Source organism: Pleurodeles waltl, chromosome 10 (assembly GCF_031143425.1).
Source record: "Pleurodeles waltl isolate 20211129_DDA chromosome 10, aPleWal1.hap1.20221129, whole genome shotgun sequence".
Lineage (NCBI taxonomy): Eukaryota > Metazoa > Chordata > Amphibia > Caudata > Salamandridae > Pleurodeles > Pleurodeles waltl.
In genome coordinates this window covers 408442963-408458595 of record NC_090449.1, presented here as the reverse complement: position 1 = coordinate 408458595, position 15633 = coordinate 408442963, and the positions used below count along the sequence as shown (strand labels likewise).

Here is a 15633-nt window from a genome sequence, read left to right as displayed (position 1 = left end):
AATTCATATTTGTCTAAATGTAAGGTTCTAATCTTTATATTCTGTCAACCCACTTCTACTTTTTAAATAGCGTAACGGCCAGATCTTATACTAACTCCTTTATGAAAAATGGTAGCGTCAGTAGTGTACATTTTACCAACGATAGATATTTGTCCTGCTTTAAAGTTAGTAATCTCAGTATATAATTTACTACCATCTGATCTACATCATTGTAGTACTAAAATAACACACTTGCCACGTCTTGCTACATGTAAAGTTGACAGAACATCTGTTCAACAATTTGGACATACCTTGTTTTGAGTAGCTTTTTTATTAATGTGTAAAACTTAAACTCTCGAAATCTGGTAATGTTTATTAAATAAAATGTTCTGATTCTATTTGTGTAGTTGATGTGTATGAGCAATCTTCACATTCATGGTGTCACGAGTAACTAAGTCCAAACAAGTCATTTACAGGTATCTTTTCTTCTTCTTCGAAGGCATCAAGTGTCACCATTAAAAACCCCTAAGCATCCTCTTGAGTATTTTCAGTAAACTGTACAGATACACTACATAGATCTACAGTGTCTCGAAGTACTGATGCAGAATGTGCTTTCGTTCTCTCAGTACGCAGACAGTTCAACAAACTACACAGTGCAGAACACTATACCTTCTGCTGTTTCCCTTGAAATGCATTTAAAACATGAAGTAATAATCCAAATGTTTACCACAACATTAACAGAGCAGTTCACACCAGAGGAGTTTCACAATTGATAATCTGCAATCTCTTCATCATTAATACATTTTTGTTTGCTGTTGTTTCAACTTCCTTTTTCTGTTTCATTTCCTTCTGTACAACACCATCACTGCAATGCTTTGAAACTTTCTGCTTCGGACAGATGGAGCATTTCTCATACACTGGATACTGTCCTAAATGAGGTACATAAACACTTCTTAATCAGTTGTATTCTGTAACACAACTTGAGTCTGTGCTTACTCTGCTCTCATCAAATGCAACTAGATACAAACCAGACAATGTCCTAACTTGAGACAAAGCTACATATGACATACCTTCCTTAAACATGGTACTGCCAATACTAGTAAATTTTGCATCTAAACTTAAACTTTGGGATTTATGAATAGTAACAGCTTATGCTAGAAAAACTGTTTCTATCAAACATATAAATCTTTTAAAAGCAAAAAATGAGCAATAGACTGTCCAATCTGCTTTGCATTGTCAATCTGATCAAATTTAATCACAAGGTGTTCCACCTCATTCCTATTAGGAAATTAATAAAATCAACAACTTTACCCATAGCACCATTAACCATATATTCCTCAATATTTACAATTTGGCACAAAATCATCCTAGTTTTTGTATAGAGAAATATTTCTCCAATCCTCCAGTTCGTGAAACAGACTTTTCTAACGAATCCAGTTTTGCGTGGAACTTTTCATTTAGAATATAGTCACATCCTGGTGTTCCATTCTATCTACTGTTTTCAGTTGCTAAATTTAGTTTTTCTCCAGTTCCGGCAATGCTTTGTTGAAGAGGCACACTGCTCCAATTCTGGCATCAGGCACGCAATATGTTTACCTTCTAGGATGAAAATGAATATTGGTTCTGCTGCTGTCTTCATTGTTGGAAACAGTTTTTTAAGAAGATGAATTTCTAGAACATGATTTCTCTTTTTTGAAAGAACAACTACTCTAATTGCTTTCAAAATATTTCCATATTTAGGCCCTCATTATGAACACGGCGGGAAAGACCACACCGCCGGCGGTGGTAGTAACTACTGCCAACAGGCTGGCGGTCTGGACCGCCAAATAATGAAGCACATGAGAAACAGCCAGGGTGAAAACCACACACCGCCAGCATAGGATGGCCGACAATGATGGAAGAGGCCGCCCACAGGCTGACGGAAAGCCCCATCCGCCTAACAAATAATAAAGCACTGGACCGCCGTCAGTTCCAGGGCGGAAATTAACCAAAAAAAGGAAACACTCATCGTAGGCACACACAACACGCCGAAGCAGACATGACGAGAGAATTGGAAATTATGTTAGTGATGCTCCTTGCCATATACCTCTACGACCGTGACCGCCGACGAACACGACGACGGTAAGTACCGCAACCTACTAAACAAGGGAAGAAAGGGCACAGTTACACACCCAACCACCCCACCCACCCTGCAACGCACCCTCAACCCCTCACACCATCACAAGCCATACACACCAGAACAAGAGGTACTTACCTGACACAAGGCCAATACAAACGGCCCACATGTGCACACCACCCATCCACAATGAAACGATGAACCACGTCTCCAGAGTGTGCCAACAGCAACACTGGGATTTACAAACTTTAATAAATAAACTAAAAATGCAATGTCCAAAGAAGGCCATTGGCAAGTCCAACTGTAACGGGCTGAAGGGCCCAAATGGCCCGAACTTGACTCCCTCTTGTGCACATGGTACTCCACCATAAGGGGACATCAATGGGGCAGCCAGGCACCTCAGGGAATAGGGGCAGGGGGTGGCGGGGTGGGGACTTACATCTGGGAGTGGGGGGCTTGGGCTTACGTTTGGGTGGTGGAGGGGGCTTGAGTTTGCTCTTGGAAGGTGGGGGAGTGGGCTTGGACCAGGGGGTGGAAGAGGGACCTGGGACAGCAGAAGGCTTCTTCTTCTCTGGGGAAGGGGCACAGGAATGGGAAGGGCAGACCGGGGCAGACTTGGATGAGGAAGGAGAGGACAGGGCAAGGAGATGGGCATGTTTAGGGAAGTGACGGGGTGGGCCAGTGGGTTCGAAAAGGTCAACACAGGACAGGAAAAGATTTTTAGGGGCAGTTGGGGTGGACATGGAGCAAGGTGTGGGAGTGGAGGTAGAGGGATTGCTAGTAACTGGTGTAGGTGTGCTGGACGTGGATGCAGGTGCCTGTGCAGTATGTTGAGGTGTGGTGGATGTGTGCTGGGTGGGTGTCTGGGAACGTTTGAGTGTTTTGGGAGGGGGGTGGACACAGTAGGACAAGACAGGTTACCAGTGTACATGGATGTTGTCTGGGTGTCTGCAGGTCTGGTGAGTGTGCTGCATGTGTCAGTCAATGTCGTTGTGGGCAGTGCAGGTGTGGTGTCTGGGATGCATGACTGGACGTCTGATGTTGTGGTGACTGCAAGAATGGGGCCAGCAACAGTGAATGAGAATGTAGTGCTTGTGGGTGTGCATGCTGAGGTGACAGACAGGGAGGCGGGAGAGGTGGACACACTGGGGGTAGTGGATGCTGTTGTGTGTGCCTTTGTATGTTGGTTGTGTGTATGCCTGTGGTGGGAAATGTGGTGCTTGTGTTTCTCTGTGTGCTTCTTGTGTGTTGAGGTGTGTGCAAGGCTGTCTGAACGTGTGCTTGGGATAGGTGAAGGGAGTGGGGTGCTGGAAGGGCTAGAGGTGGTTGGAGGGGGGACGGAAAGATGAGGGACACTGGCTGCCATTAAGGAGGAGGCCTGAAAAGATCTCTGTAGGCCAGACATGGCACTGTGAATGCCTTCCAGGTATGCATTGCATTGCTGCGTCTTGGATGCTAGCCCCTGGATGGCATTCACAATGGTTGTCTGCCCTACAGAGATGGACCTCAGGAGGTCAATAGTCTCCTCTGTGAGGGCAGCAGAGTTGCCTGGGGCGAAGGAGATGCCCACCCTTCTGGGTGAGCGGGCACAGGCAACTGGGTGGGGAGCAACTGGGAGGGCGCTGATGGTATGGGGGTGGCGGAAGATGACACAGAATGGGTGGGCCTACTAGGGTCCACCACCCCCAGGGAGCTCCCATCGGAGGAGGTATCAGAGTCACTACCTCCAGTGGTAGAAGCCTCCCCCGTGGTACTCCCCTCGCCCTCCAACCCACTGGCCCCCTTGGCGTCAGTAGACTCTGCCTCCCTGGAACCGTGGGCCGCTGCATCCCCATTCGCCGGTGCCACTACTCCCTCGTCAGATGATGCTGATGTACACAGACAACACAAGAGTACAGGAGTGGGGAGACAAAACATGAGAGATATCTGTAAATACCTGAATGGATGTACAAACTTGGTGCACACACACTCCGACCCAGCTTACACATCTACACGTAGCACCTACAACTATAGTCATGCCTATGCCCCTGACTAGTGGCCACAACCCTAGCATACAACTCTTCCCCCACATGACACAAGGACCTGATGAACTGTCAGACCTGCACCTAATCATCTCTGTGCCCATGGGGGCAGGACTGCTGGCCAACACCTGTCAGAGTTTCAGACACTAGACAGCATACATACTACAGCACCCTCAGACATCCATGAAAGAGGCATGAAATGGTGTAGGTACTCACCTCCTTGTGGCTGCTGTGCAGCCTTTAAGCGCCCATCCAATTCTGGATATGCCACTGCCAGAATGCGGCAAATTAGGGGGATCAGAGTCTGGCGAGCACCCCTTCATCGTTGGGAGGACTTCCCTAGCTGGGCCTCGCAGGTCTTCCTGGCCTAGTGCTGCAGGTCCTCCCTCCGCTACCTGCAGTCGGTGCTCTGCTGGTTATAGACCCCCAAGGTCCGCACCTCCCTGGCGATGGCCTGCCAGAAGGCCCTCTTCTGATGGGCGCTGACCTGTATGGGACACAAAGAAAAGAAAAACAGAGTTCAGGATATGGCTATGTGATACAGCTGACTATACGTCCCCTATGGGACGGACATTTCACAAGATCATTTCACCACCTCACTCACGGTACTTGCCACACAATCTATGCCTGTGCAGGTACAAACCGACCACACATGCATACAGGCATCCACCACCATCACACACATCCATGCGCATCATCCGCCTACTCACCTGCACCTCTGGTCGCCAATATTACTTGGCATACAGGGGTAGGACCCCGTCCACCAGCTTCTCCAGCTCCTCCGTGGTGAAGGCCGGGGCCCTTTCCCCTGTGACTCGTGCCATGCGAGTAACCAGAGTCAGGACACAGCAGCACACTGAGTTGAGTACTTCCATGCACGGGATCTGAGAGTCAAGTGAAATTGGGGTGACAACGACAGTGTGCACCATCACCGCCGGCGGCGATCATGATAGGCCCAGGTTCCCCATTGATAACCATGTTAACCAATGAATGGGTGCACACCGGTGGATACCACCTTACGCCATGACAACAACCGCCAGCAGAATGAGGTCACTTCCACTCCTAAATATCTGGATGGCAGGAGGCTGCCATTTTGCTAGCACAACGTAAATATTTCCTGGTCAGGGGCCCCATTCAGGCCCTATGAACCCCAGCCCTTAGTTGCATGCTCACATGAGTGTTTGTTCCCCACATCAGTCCAGACGTATCACTGCATACATGTCCTTACAGTTGTACATCATACATTGTTTGTGTGTGTAACCTACATATTGTACAGCAGTTATTCATACACATGTTTTGCATGTGTATGTGTCCCCCTCATATGTGTTCTCTCCGTTCTCTCCTCCCCCTAGATACAGACCCATATGGCGAGGGAGGGCCCCATCTGTGTACATACCTCTTGTTGATCTGGATACCATGGTGGAACGTCACATTATTGTCATCTACAGACTCAATCGTACAACAATCCATGAGATATGTGCATTACTGGATCCTGTACTGAGACTGGCTAATTGGAATCAGCATGCCATCCCTACTGAAGTGCAAGTGCTCTCTGTACTCCATTTCTTGGCTAGGGGCTCATTTCGGGTGACAGTGGGCATAATTGCAGGGTTCTCACAGCCAATGTTTAGCCTCATCCTGTCCAAATTCCTGGATGCATTTGTGCTACACCTGCAGACATATGTAAAGTTTCCCCAAAGGGCTGAACTCCCTGTCATCAAGTCAGACTTTTATGCCTTTGCTAACATTCCCCATGTGATAGGTGCCATTGATGGCACCCACATAGCTCTGATCCCCCCAAGAGTAAATGAACAGGTGTACAGAAACAGGAAGAACTTCCACTCAATGAACATACAATTAGTGTGTACTGCAGACCAGTACATTTCACATGTGAATGCCATGTTTCCAGGATCAGTCCATGATTCATTTGTCCTGAGAAACAGCAGTGTACCACACATTATGGATCAACTATAAGGGGACAGAGGATGGCTCATAGGTGAGTGTGTATGACACTGGATCAGAACATAGCTGACAGCCAGGCTGTCTGCAAGTAATGGCAGTTTGTTACAGTCCTGTTTCAAACACTTTTGCAGGTGATTCTGGCTACCCCAACATGCAATGGGTCCTGACACCTGTGAGGAATCCCAGGACAGATGCTGAGAGGAATTACAATGAGACCCATGAACGTACTAGGAGGGTGATAGAGCACACTATAGGTCTCCCGAAGGCTAGATGTCGTTGCCTCCATCTCTCTGGGGGATCCCTGTGCTATGGCCCTGAAAAGGTGTCTGGAATAGTGGTGGCCTGCTGCATGCTGCACAACTTGCCTGTCTGGAAAGCTATCCCCGTATTAGAGGAGGAGGGTGCTGGATATCCAGACCTGCTTCCTCTGAGAGGGGATGAGAGTGATGGTGAGGATGCCGAGGGTGAAGATGTCCAGTCCAAAAACCAGAAGTTCCAACTATACGTCCAGTGACTATGAGGTACTGTTCACTGATGAGGTTGTCTGCATCGCATGTCTGTCTGACTTATTAATTATGGGGATGTGGGGTCGGTAGTCATCGACACTGTTACCTGAAGAATAAGGTGGCATGTGCCATGGAAACAAACATGGTGTACATTTATGTTTACTCCGGACAATGTTGTGCGTGGGGTATCATTCCTGCAACAAAGGTCTGATTCTGGAATTGACTGGCAAATACATTCAAGCTTACAATTAATTCAACATCATGACAGGGGACATACGAATTGGTGTAGATGTGTTTTATTAGGTGTCATAAATGCATTGGTGTGCTTTACAGAGATAGGGAGTGGGCCAATGATGGATGTCCATACTAGGTACATGGGCTCAGCGATTGGTGGCAGTGGGTATAGGTCCATCTGTCCGTTGCAAGTTGTTGAGTTGGCTTTGGCCGGTGAGGATGGTAGCACAGTGGCACACTTGGGAGACAGTTCATGTCTGAGTCACTTCTTAGTGGGGGCCTTGGTCTTGGCAGGTGTTCCCGTGCCATATCTGGGTCTGAGGGACTGTTTGAGTGTCTGGTGGTGGCCTGCAGGGGTAGGGATGCTGGTCTCCTGTGTGTCCTCTGCTAGTGCCACCACCCCAGTTGCTGCTTCTGATCTTGAGGGCTGGTCTGTGTCCTGGGCAGTGATAGGGGCTTCCAGGTTTGTGGGGGTCTCAGGATGGGTTAAGTCGTGGTGCTGCATCACACCTGCAATAGTGGCCATGGTGGCGTTCAGTTGATTCCACTGCTCGATGGTATCTTGATGTTGGGCTTTCTGTAGCCTTTGTCTCTGTTGCAGGGTGGCCAGGATCTGCCCCATCCTGTCTTGTGTATGGTGGTGTGCTCCCAGGACTCCAAAGATCACCTCCTGGGCTGCAGCATCCATCCTTTGGCCTCCCCCCTTGGGCCACGGATACCCTCCCACTGGGCCTAGCCCCCTGCACAGGTCTGGTAGTACCACTTGCACTGGGTCATCGTCATCCTGCTTGTTAGTAGGTGGAGACTCTTGCCTCTGTACTCATGGTCTGCCAGTCTGTGGCCTGGAGACACTGGTGTGGGGTCGTTTGACCAGAGCTGTTGTTGGTGGCTGGGTGGTAGGGGTGTCAGTGGTGTCCTGGGTGGAGCTGCTGGAGGGTGACAGTCCAGGACTGTATGACGGGCCAGGGTATTCCTCACTGTCCACACTTCGCTCGCCAGTGTCCTGAGTGTGGCCTCTGTCTCCATGTGGGACGCTGGCACTCCTTGGCCTTTCTGACAGGGTGGCATGGGTAGTGGTGCCTGTGGGGGGGAAATCGACATGTATGTTACATGTACTAATTCGAATAAGGATGCACGGCTCTGCCCTATTTTGTGCAGTTTATTCCCCTGTTGGGCCATGCGGGACCTATTGTGGGGTTGCCATTGCATTTTGCATGGGATGGGGAGGAGCATTGTGGGTGGTGTAGTGCCATTGTGATTCCTTGCAGGGGTAGGTGGCTGTGCACAGGGGGAGGGATGTCGGCCTGTTGGTGGTTGGCGGGCATGCAGGGTGACTGGATGTAGTGATTGTGGCCTGGGTGGGGTAGTGGTCCTGGTGGTAGTTGGAGGGGTGGGTTGGTGCATGCATTACAGGTGGGATGGATATGGAGTAACTGTAGATGACTTACCCGAGTCCGTTCCTCCAGTGAAGCCCTCAGGGTTTAGGATGGCCAGTACCTTTTCCTCCCAGTCGGTGTATTCGGGGGGGTGTAGGTGCGGGTCCTCACCCAGTCTTCTCGACTGCAGTGTTGTGCCTCGATGCCATGGACCTCACCTTCCCGCGCAGATCGTTCCATCTCTTGCAAATGTCATCCCTAGTGCGTGGATGGTTTCCCACTGCTTTGACCTTGTTTTCAATCGTATGCCATAACTCCATCTTCCTGGCGATGGGTGTGTGCTGGCCCTGTGCCCTGAAGATTTGTGGCTCAACCTTCAGTATTTCATCCACCATTGTTCTTAGCTTCGTATCTGTGAAGCGTGGGTGCTTAGGGGGTGCCATGGTGTGTGTTGTGGGTGGTGTGGATATTGGTGAGGGCGCTGTTGTGTGGTTGAGTGTGTGACTTGTGTGATGATTAGTTCAGAGTATGTGTGTTGTGTTGTCAGTCTCACTTGTCCTATTGGCAATGCAAAGGATTGTGGGGTGTGTAAATGTGTTTTTTCTAATGCTGTGGATGTGTGTCAGGTGTGTGGGTTTCAAACTTGCTAATATGTACATTTCTTGCTGTTGGGTCCACTTGCTGGCCGTGGCGGTCCGTACCGCCAATGGTCGTTCGACATCCACTATCCGCCGCAGTGATTTGTGCATCATTATTTGGAGGGCGGGGGATTTGTGTGCTTGTCGGTGGCAGGGTCGGAGAAGCCGGAGACAACGGTGCCCCAGGGGTACTGCGGGATTGACCCCGTCACAGTCGACCCATCACAGTGACTTACCATGAGAGGTAGAGTAAACGCACAGCTGCTAAGTACATGTTTGGAATGCTGGTGCCATTGCGGTACAGCCCTATAGTTGTACTAAAGGTTTAGAGTCCTCAGTCTGCCTGTGCAGGGATATGTTAGGGGGACTCATCAGTCTTGTCCTGCTGCGTAAGCATGTCATGCTGCATTGTCATCTGCTGTGTGGCAAGTACATGCTTCTGACTACTCAGGGAGGTGTACAATAGAGGATATTACCTGTGTTACATCTTTCCTGTCCCACATATGGCGTACCATAGCTGCTGGGACACTCATCCTGTGTTTGTGTGCAACTGCTATTGATGTATGACTGTGGATTACATTCCTTATAACATTGTACCTCATTCCATTGATTTTCCCCTCTTCAGGTGACATTTCTGTTTGCTATCTGCCTGCTGAGTTGCCAGTTTGCATACATGGATGTACTTACACACCTGCTGGAGTATCCCACTACATCTGTTACTTTTACATTAATGTTGTGTAGACATGTGTATTCTTTTGTTGTTCTGTAACAAAATTGACAATACAAACAATGAAGAGACATGCACCATGACTTGTGATAATTGGTGTGTATTAAGTGTTGACTATCGCAGTCCTGAGGAGTGGGGTAAGGTTCTAGGTGATGATCAGAGTGGGTGGTACAGCTGTTTGGTTCACAGGTTCTTTATCCATTTGCCTCGGAAAGATGTGACCTTGGTATTGGACAGCCAACAGGGTTTAACAGTGGCAAACAAGGGTGACAGTTCAGAAGGGGGATCATTTCCTGGTGGGGGATTGGTCTTGGCCTGAGGTCCTGCAGGATGTCTGGATGTCTGGATGGCGGATCTCTTTTGTGGGGGGAGAGGGGGATCCTCAGCTGCAGGGGTAGGGTGCTGGTGGCCTGTGGAGCCTCCTGCTGGGCCTCCATTCTAGTAGCAGGTACTGATGTTGAGGGCAGTGGTGTTGACAGACTACTGGATGAGGCCTGCTGTTGGGTGGAGAATGTCCGCAGGATGTTATTGAGTTCCTTGAACTCACCTAATATGGAGGCCATGGTGGCATTGTGTGCCTGCCACTGCTGCCTGGCTTCCTGGTTGTATTCCCCCTGCAGCCTTTGGGTGTCCTGGAAGGTATCTGGCCCATCTTGTCCTGGGTTTGCTGGTAGGCTCACAGGACTCTGGAAATGGTCTTCGGGCCAGTCGTGTCATGTATCTGTCTAGTCCCTGGGCCCACGATTGGCCTCCCACTGGCCCTTGCCCCCTGTACGCCTGGGGCAATGTGCCCCCTTCGACTGACACCAGGACTGTAATTGTCTTGGGTTTGCACCGTTGAATCCTGCCCATGTCCTGTGGGGCACACTGATGACTGATGTGACCTTGGGACACAGTTAGGGGAAGGTGGGCTCTGCTGTGCACTGGCTGCCACGGGGCGGTGCTTTGAGTTGGGGCAGGGTGAGGCTGGTGGTGGTGGACTGACCACTCATGCGTGATGGGCCAGGTTTGTAGTCTGAATCCAGACTTCTGGGGAGTCCTCCCCTACTGGACCTGCTTCCAGGCCTGGGCTTTCTGTCACTGGGCTCCTCTGCTGTGTGTCAGTACTTGGGAGACCTATGTAATGAGAGGTACTGGGTCAGATGATGGTATTGTAGCAGTGAAACACATGGGTGTATGCCAACATTAACTGTATTTGCAGGGTAGTAATGGCATTGACAGTTACCAGTCCACAGCATGTGTTACCATCAGTGGGAAGTTGCAATGGGCCTATTTTGGAGTACATTTAATATTTGTCTTGCTACTGTCATTGCCATGTACTGATGTGAATTCCTACTACTTATTGGTGATGGGGAGTGACATGGTTTAACGTGCAATTGCAGAGACGTGATCTGGGTGTAGCAAGGGTAGTGAGTGTTGTATTGTGGTAGTTGGGGCTGTGAGGGAATGGTGTCAGTGGGAAGCTGTGGCATGCAAGGGTAGGTATAGGGTCCATGGTGGGTTTGTGCACCTTAGGGTGGTGTGAGGGGGTGAGAGGATGGTGGGGGTACATGCTGTGCACGGGGACATGTTGGCCGGTAAGTACAGCAGACTTACCAGTGTCCAGTCCATTAGCTATTCCCGTCAGCCCTTCCGGGTGTAGTACGGCCAGGACCATCTCCTCCCACATTTCTGGGGGAGGTGGTGGGGGTCTTCCACCAATCCTCATGACAGCTACATGATGCCGGGAAGCAATCGCCCATACCTTCCCCCTAAGGTCGTTCCACCTCTTTCTTATGTCCTCCCTTGTGTGTGGATGATTCCCCACTGCATTCACCCTGTTGACTATACTCTGCCATAAGTCGTTCTTCCAGGCTATGGAAGTCTGCTGGACCTCTGCTCCAAAAAGTTGCAGCTCCACTTTGACAATTTCTTCCACCATTACCCTGAACTCCTCTTCTGTGATTTTTTTCTTTTTTTGTGGTGCTATGGTGGTTGTGTTGTGGGTAGGGGTATATGGTGTGCAGGGATTCTGGGTGTGCTGTTTGTAGTTGTAAATTTGTGTAGTGGTATGTGCATGTGCTCTGTGGTGTTTGTGTACAGTGGTGTGCTGTGTGATGCGTGCTCAGTATGATGGTGTCTGTGGTATCTAGGTGCAGTGCCTCCTTTCAGTGTGCTCTTCACAGTTTCTAGTTGCAAAGGGTTCTGTATATGTGTGGGAGTGTGTTTTGTAGTGCTGTGGGCAGGTGTGTGTATGTGTCTCAAGTGCTGGGTACTGGTATTGTCCAATCTGGTGCAGTGTTACTGCAGTGGTGCCTTTTTTTTCCCGCTACAGTTTGGGCCGCCAATGGATTGCCGCCATGTTGGGATCTGCGATGCTGATTTATGACTCATTATTTGGTGGGCGGTATATTCTTGGTGTGGCAGTGGTGCAGCCGCCTCTTTCACACTGTTGTTTGGGCCAACGGTGTGGTTTTTTTCGGTCTATTTTTGGCGGTGTTGTGTGGGTTACTCATAATGCGGAGGTCTTCACTCTGCCACCGCTGGCGGTGTTTTAGCGGCCGTTTGCACGGCGGTCTTCGGTAATGACCGCCAAATTTTGAATGACCACCTGATTGTCTAACTGTGTGTGCAACTGTCTTTGTTAGTGGTGCATTGTAGGAGCCTCGACTGGCTTGTAGTGAGTAGCAAGGGGTACTTACACCTTGCACCAGGCCCAGGTATCCCTTATTAGTGTATAGGGTGTCTAGCAGCTTAGGCTGATAGATAATGGTAGCTTAGCAGAGCAGCTTAGGCTGAAATAGGAGACGATTGAAGCTCCTACAGTACCACTAGTGTCACTTGCACAATATCATAAGAAAACACAATACACAGATATACTAAAAATAAAGGTACTTTATTTTTATGACAATATGCCAAAGTATCTCAGTGAGTACCCTCAGTATGAGGATAGCAAATATACACAAGATATATGTACACAATACCAAAAATATGCAGTATAGTCTTAGAAAACAGTGCAAACAATGTATAGTTACAATAGGATGCAATGGGACACATAGGGATAGGGGCAACACAAACCATATACTCCAAAAGTGGAATGTGAACCGCGAATGGACCCCAAACCTATGTGACCTTGTAGAGGGTCGCTGGGACTGTAAGAAAACAGTGAGGGTTAGAAAAATAGCCCACCCCAAGACCCTGAAAAGTGAGTGCAAAGTGCACTAAAGTTCCCCAAAGGACTTAGAAGTCGTGATAGGGGAATTCTGCAGGAAAGACTGAAACCAGCAATGCAACAACAATGGATTTCCAGTCGAGGGTACCTGTGGAACAAGGGGACCAAGTCCAAAAGTCACAAGCAAGTCGGAGATGGGCAGATGCGCAGGAAATGCCAGCTGTGGGTGCAAAGAAGCTGCTACTGGACAGTAGAAGCTGAGGATTCTGCAGGAACGACAAGGGCTAGAAACTTCCCCTTTGGAGGATGGATGCCCCACGCCGGGGAGAGTTGTGCAGAAGTGTTTTCCTGAAGAAAGACCGCCAACAAGCCTTGCTAGCTGCAAATCGTGCGGTTAGGGTTTTTGGGTGCTCCTGTGGCCCAGGAGGGACCAGGATGTCGCCAATTGCGTCTGGGGACAGAGGGGGCGTGGAGCAAGACAAGGAGCCCTCTTAGAAGCAGGCAGCACCCGCAGAAGTGCCGGAACAGGCACTACGAAGAGGAGTGAAACAGTGCTCACCCGAAGTTGCACAAAGGAGTCCCACGCCGCCGGAGGACAACTTAGAAAGTCGTACAATGCAGGTTAGAGTGCCGTAGACCCAGGCTTGGCTGTGCACAAAGGATTTCCGCCGGAAGTGCACAGAGGCCGGAGTAGCTGTAAAAGACGCGGTTCCCAGCAATGCAGTCTGGCGTGGCGAGGCAAGGACTTACCTCCAGCAAACTTGGACTGAAGAGTCACTGGACTGTGGGAGTCACTTGGACAGAGTTGCTGGATTCAAGGGACCTCGCTCGTCGTGCTGAGAGGAGACCCAGGGGACCGGTGATGCAGTTCTTTGGTGCCTGCGGTAGCAGGGGGAAGATTCCGTCGACCCACGGGAGATTTCTTTGGAGCTTCTAGTGCATAGAGGAGGCAGACTACCCCGACAGCATGCACCACCAGGAAAACAGTCGAGAAGGCGGCAGGATCAGCGTTACAGAGTTGCAGTAGTCGTCTTTGCTACTTTGTTGCAGTTTTGCAGGCTTCCAGCGCGGTCAGCAGTCGATTCCTTGGCAGAAGGTGAAGAGAGAGATGCAGAGGAACTCTGATGAGCTCTTGCATTCGTTATCTAAGGAATTCCCCAAAGCAGAGACCCTAAATAGCCAGAAAAGAGGGTTTGGCTACTTAGGAGAGAGGATAGGCTAGCAACACCTGAAGGAGCCTATCAGAAGGAGTCTCTGACGTCACCTGCTGGCCCTGGCCACTCAGAGCAGTCCAGTGTGCCAGCAGCACCTCTGTTTCCAAGATGGCAGAGGTCTGGAGCACAATGGAGGAGCTCTGGGCACCTCCCAGGGGAGGTGCAGGTCAAGGGAGTGGTCACTCCCCATTCCTTTGTCCAGTTTGTGCCAGAGCAGGGCTGAGGGGTCCCTGAACCGGTGTAGACTGGCTTATGCAGAAATGGGCACCATCTGTGCCCATGAAAGCATTTCCAGAGGCTGGGGGAGGCTACTCCTCCCCTGCCTTAACACCTTTTTCCAAAGGGAGAGGGTGTAACACCCTCTCTCTGAGGAAGTCCTTTGTTCTGCCATCCGGGGCCAAGCCTGGCTGGACCCCAGGAGGGCAGAAACCTGTCTGAGGGGTTGGCAGCAGCTGCAGTGAAACCCCTGAAAAGCCAGTTTGGCAGTACCAGGGTCTGTGCTACAGACCCGTGGGATCATGGGATTGTGCCAACAATGCCAGGATGGCATAGAGGGGGCAATTCCATGATCTTAGACATGTTACATGGCCATATTTGGAGTTACCATTGTGAAGCTACACATAGGTAGTGACCTATGTGTAGTGCACGCGTGTAATGGTGTCCCCGCACTCACAAAGTCCGGGGAATTTGCCCTGAACAATGTGGGGGCACCTTGGCTAGTGCCAGGGTGCCCACACACTAAGTAACTTTGCACCTAACCTTTACCAGGTAAAGGATAGACATAAAGGTGACTTATAAGTTACTTAAGTGCAGTGGTAAATGGCTGTGAAATAACGTGGACGTTATTTCACTCAGGCTGCAGTGGCAGGCCTGTGTAAGATTTGTCAGAGCTCCCTATGGGTGGCAAAAGAAATGCTGCAGCCCATAGGGATCTCCTGGAACCCCAATACCCTGGGTACCTCAGTACCATATACTAGGGGATTATAAGGGTGTTCCAGTATGCCAATGTGAATTGGTAAAATTGGTCACTAGCCTGTTAGTGACAATTTGGAAAGAAATGAGAGAGCATAACCACTGAGGTTCTGGATAGCAGAGCCTCAGTGAGACAGTTAGTCATAACACAGGTAACGCAGTCAGGCACACTTATGAGCACTGGGGCCCTGGCTGGCAGGGTCCCAGTGACACATACAACTAAAACAACATATATACAGTGAAAATTGGGGGTAACAAGCCAGGCAAGATGGTACTTTCCTACATGCATATATAACTGCTGTGTGTGTGTGTGAGTGGATGTAAACATTTCCTCTTTCACTGTCTGACTGGGTGTGTAACTGGCCGTTTGGTTTTGTAAACAGGTATATCACCGGCCATATGTGTAGGTGACTGCATGTATAACTGAGTGTGTATACGTGTGCAAGTGCTTGTTTACCTACCTATCTGAGTGCTGCATATATAAATGACTATATAAATGTGTGAGTGGGTGTGGCTCTATAGGTATATGTATGACTACTGCAAGTAGATTTATAGGTGAGGAAATCTATGTGAGAATGCTTTAATTGGTGTGTTTTTGAGTATATTAGCCAATCCCTGGCTATAGGATACAGTAGTGCTTTGTGGGAGTTTAACTAGGTATGTAAGTGCTTGTCTGACTATGTGAGTGGTTATACATTACATACTTATAAATGACATGCTATACGAAAGCACTGACA

At 49.5% G+C, this 15633-nt stretch overlaps 1 protein-coding gene across 4 annotated transcripts in view; it reads right to left on the bottom strand.

Annotated features, from left to right (window-relative positions):
- PGAP6 (post-GPI attachment to proteins 6) overlaps positions 1 to 15633 on the bottom strand; it is a 960879-nt gene that overhangs the window by 105038 nt on the left and 840208 nt on the right. For 2 of the 4 annotated variants that reach the window (XM_069210654.1, XM_069210653.1), the window contains exon 13: positions 781 to 908. The exons of the other annotated variants lie outside the window; for them this stretch is intronic. In XM_069210654.1, coding sequence (XP_069066755.1) covers positions 819 to 908 — 90 coding nt within the window. In that variant the 3' untranslated portion in view covers positions 781 to 818. The remainder of the gene's footprint in view (positions 1 to 780; positions 909 to 15633) is intronic. 4 annotated transcript variants of the gene reach the window in all.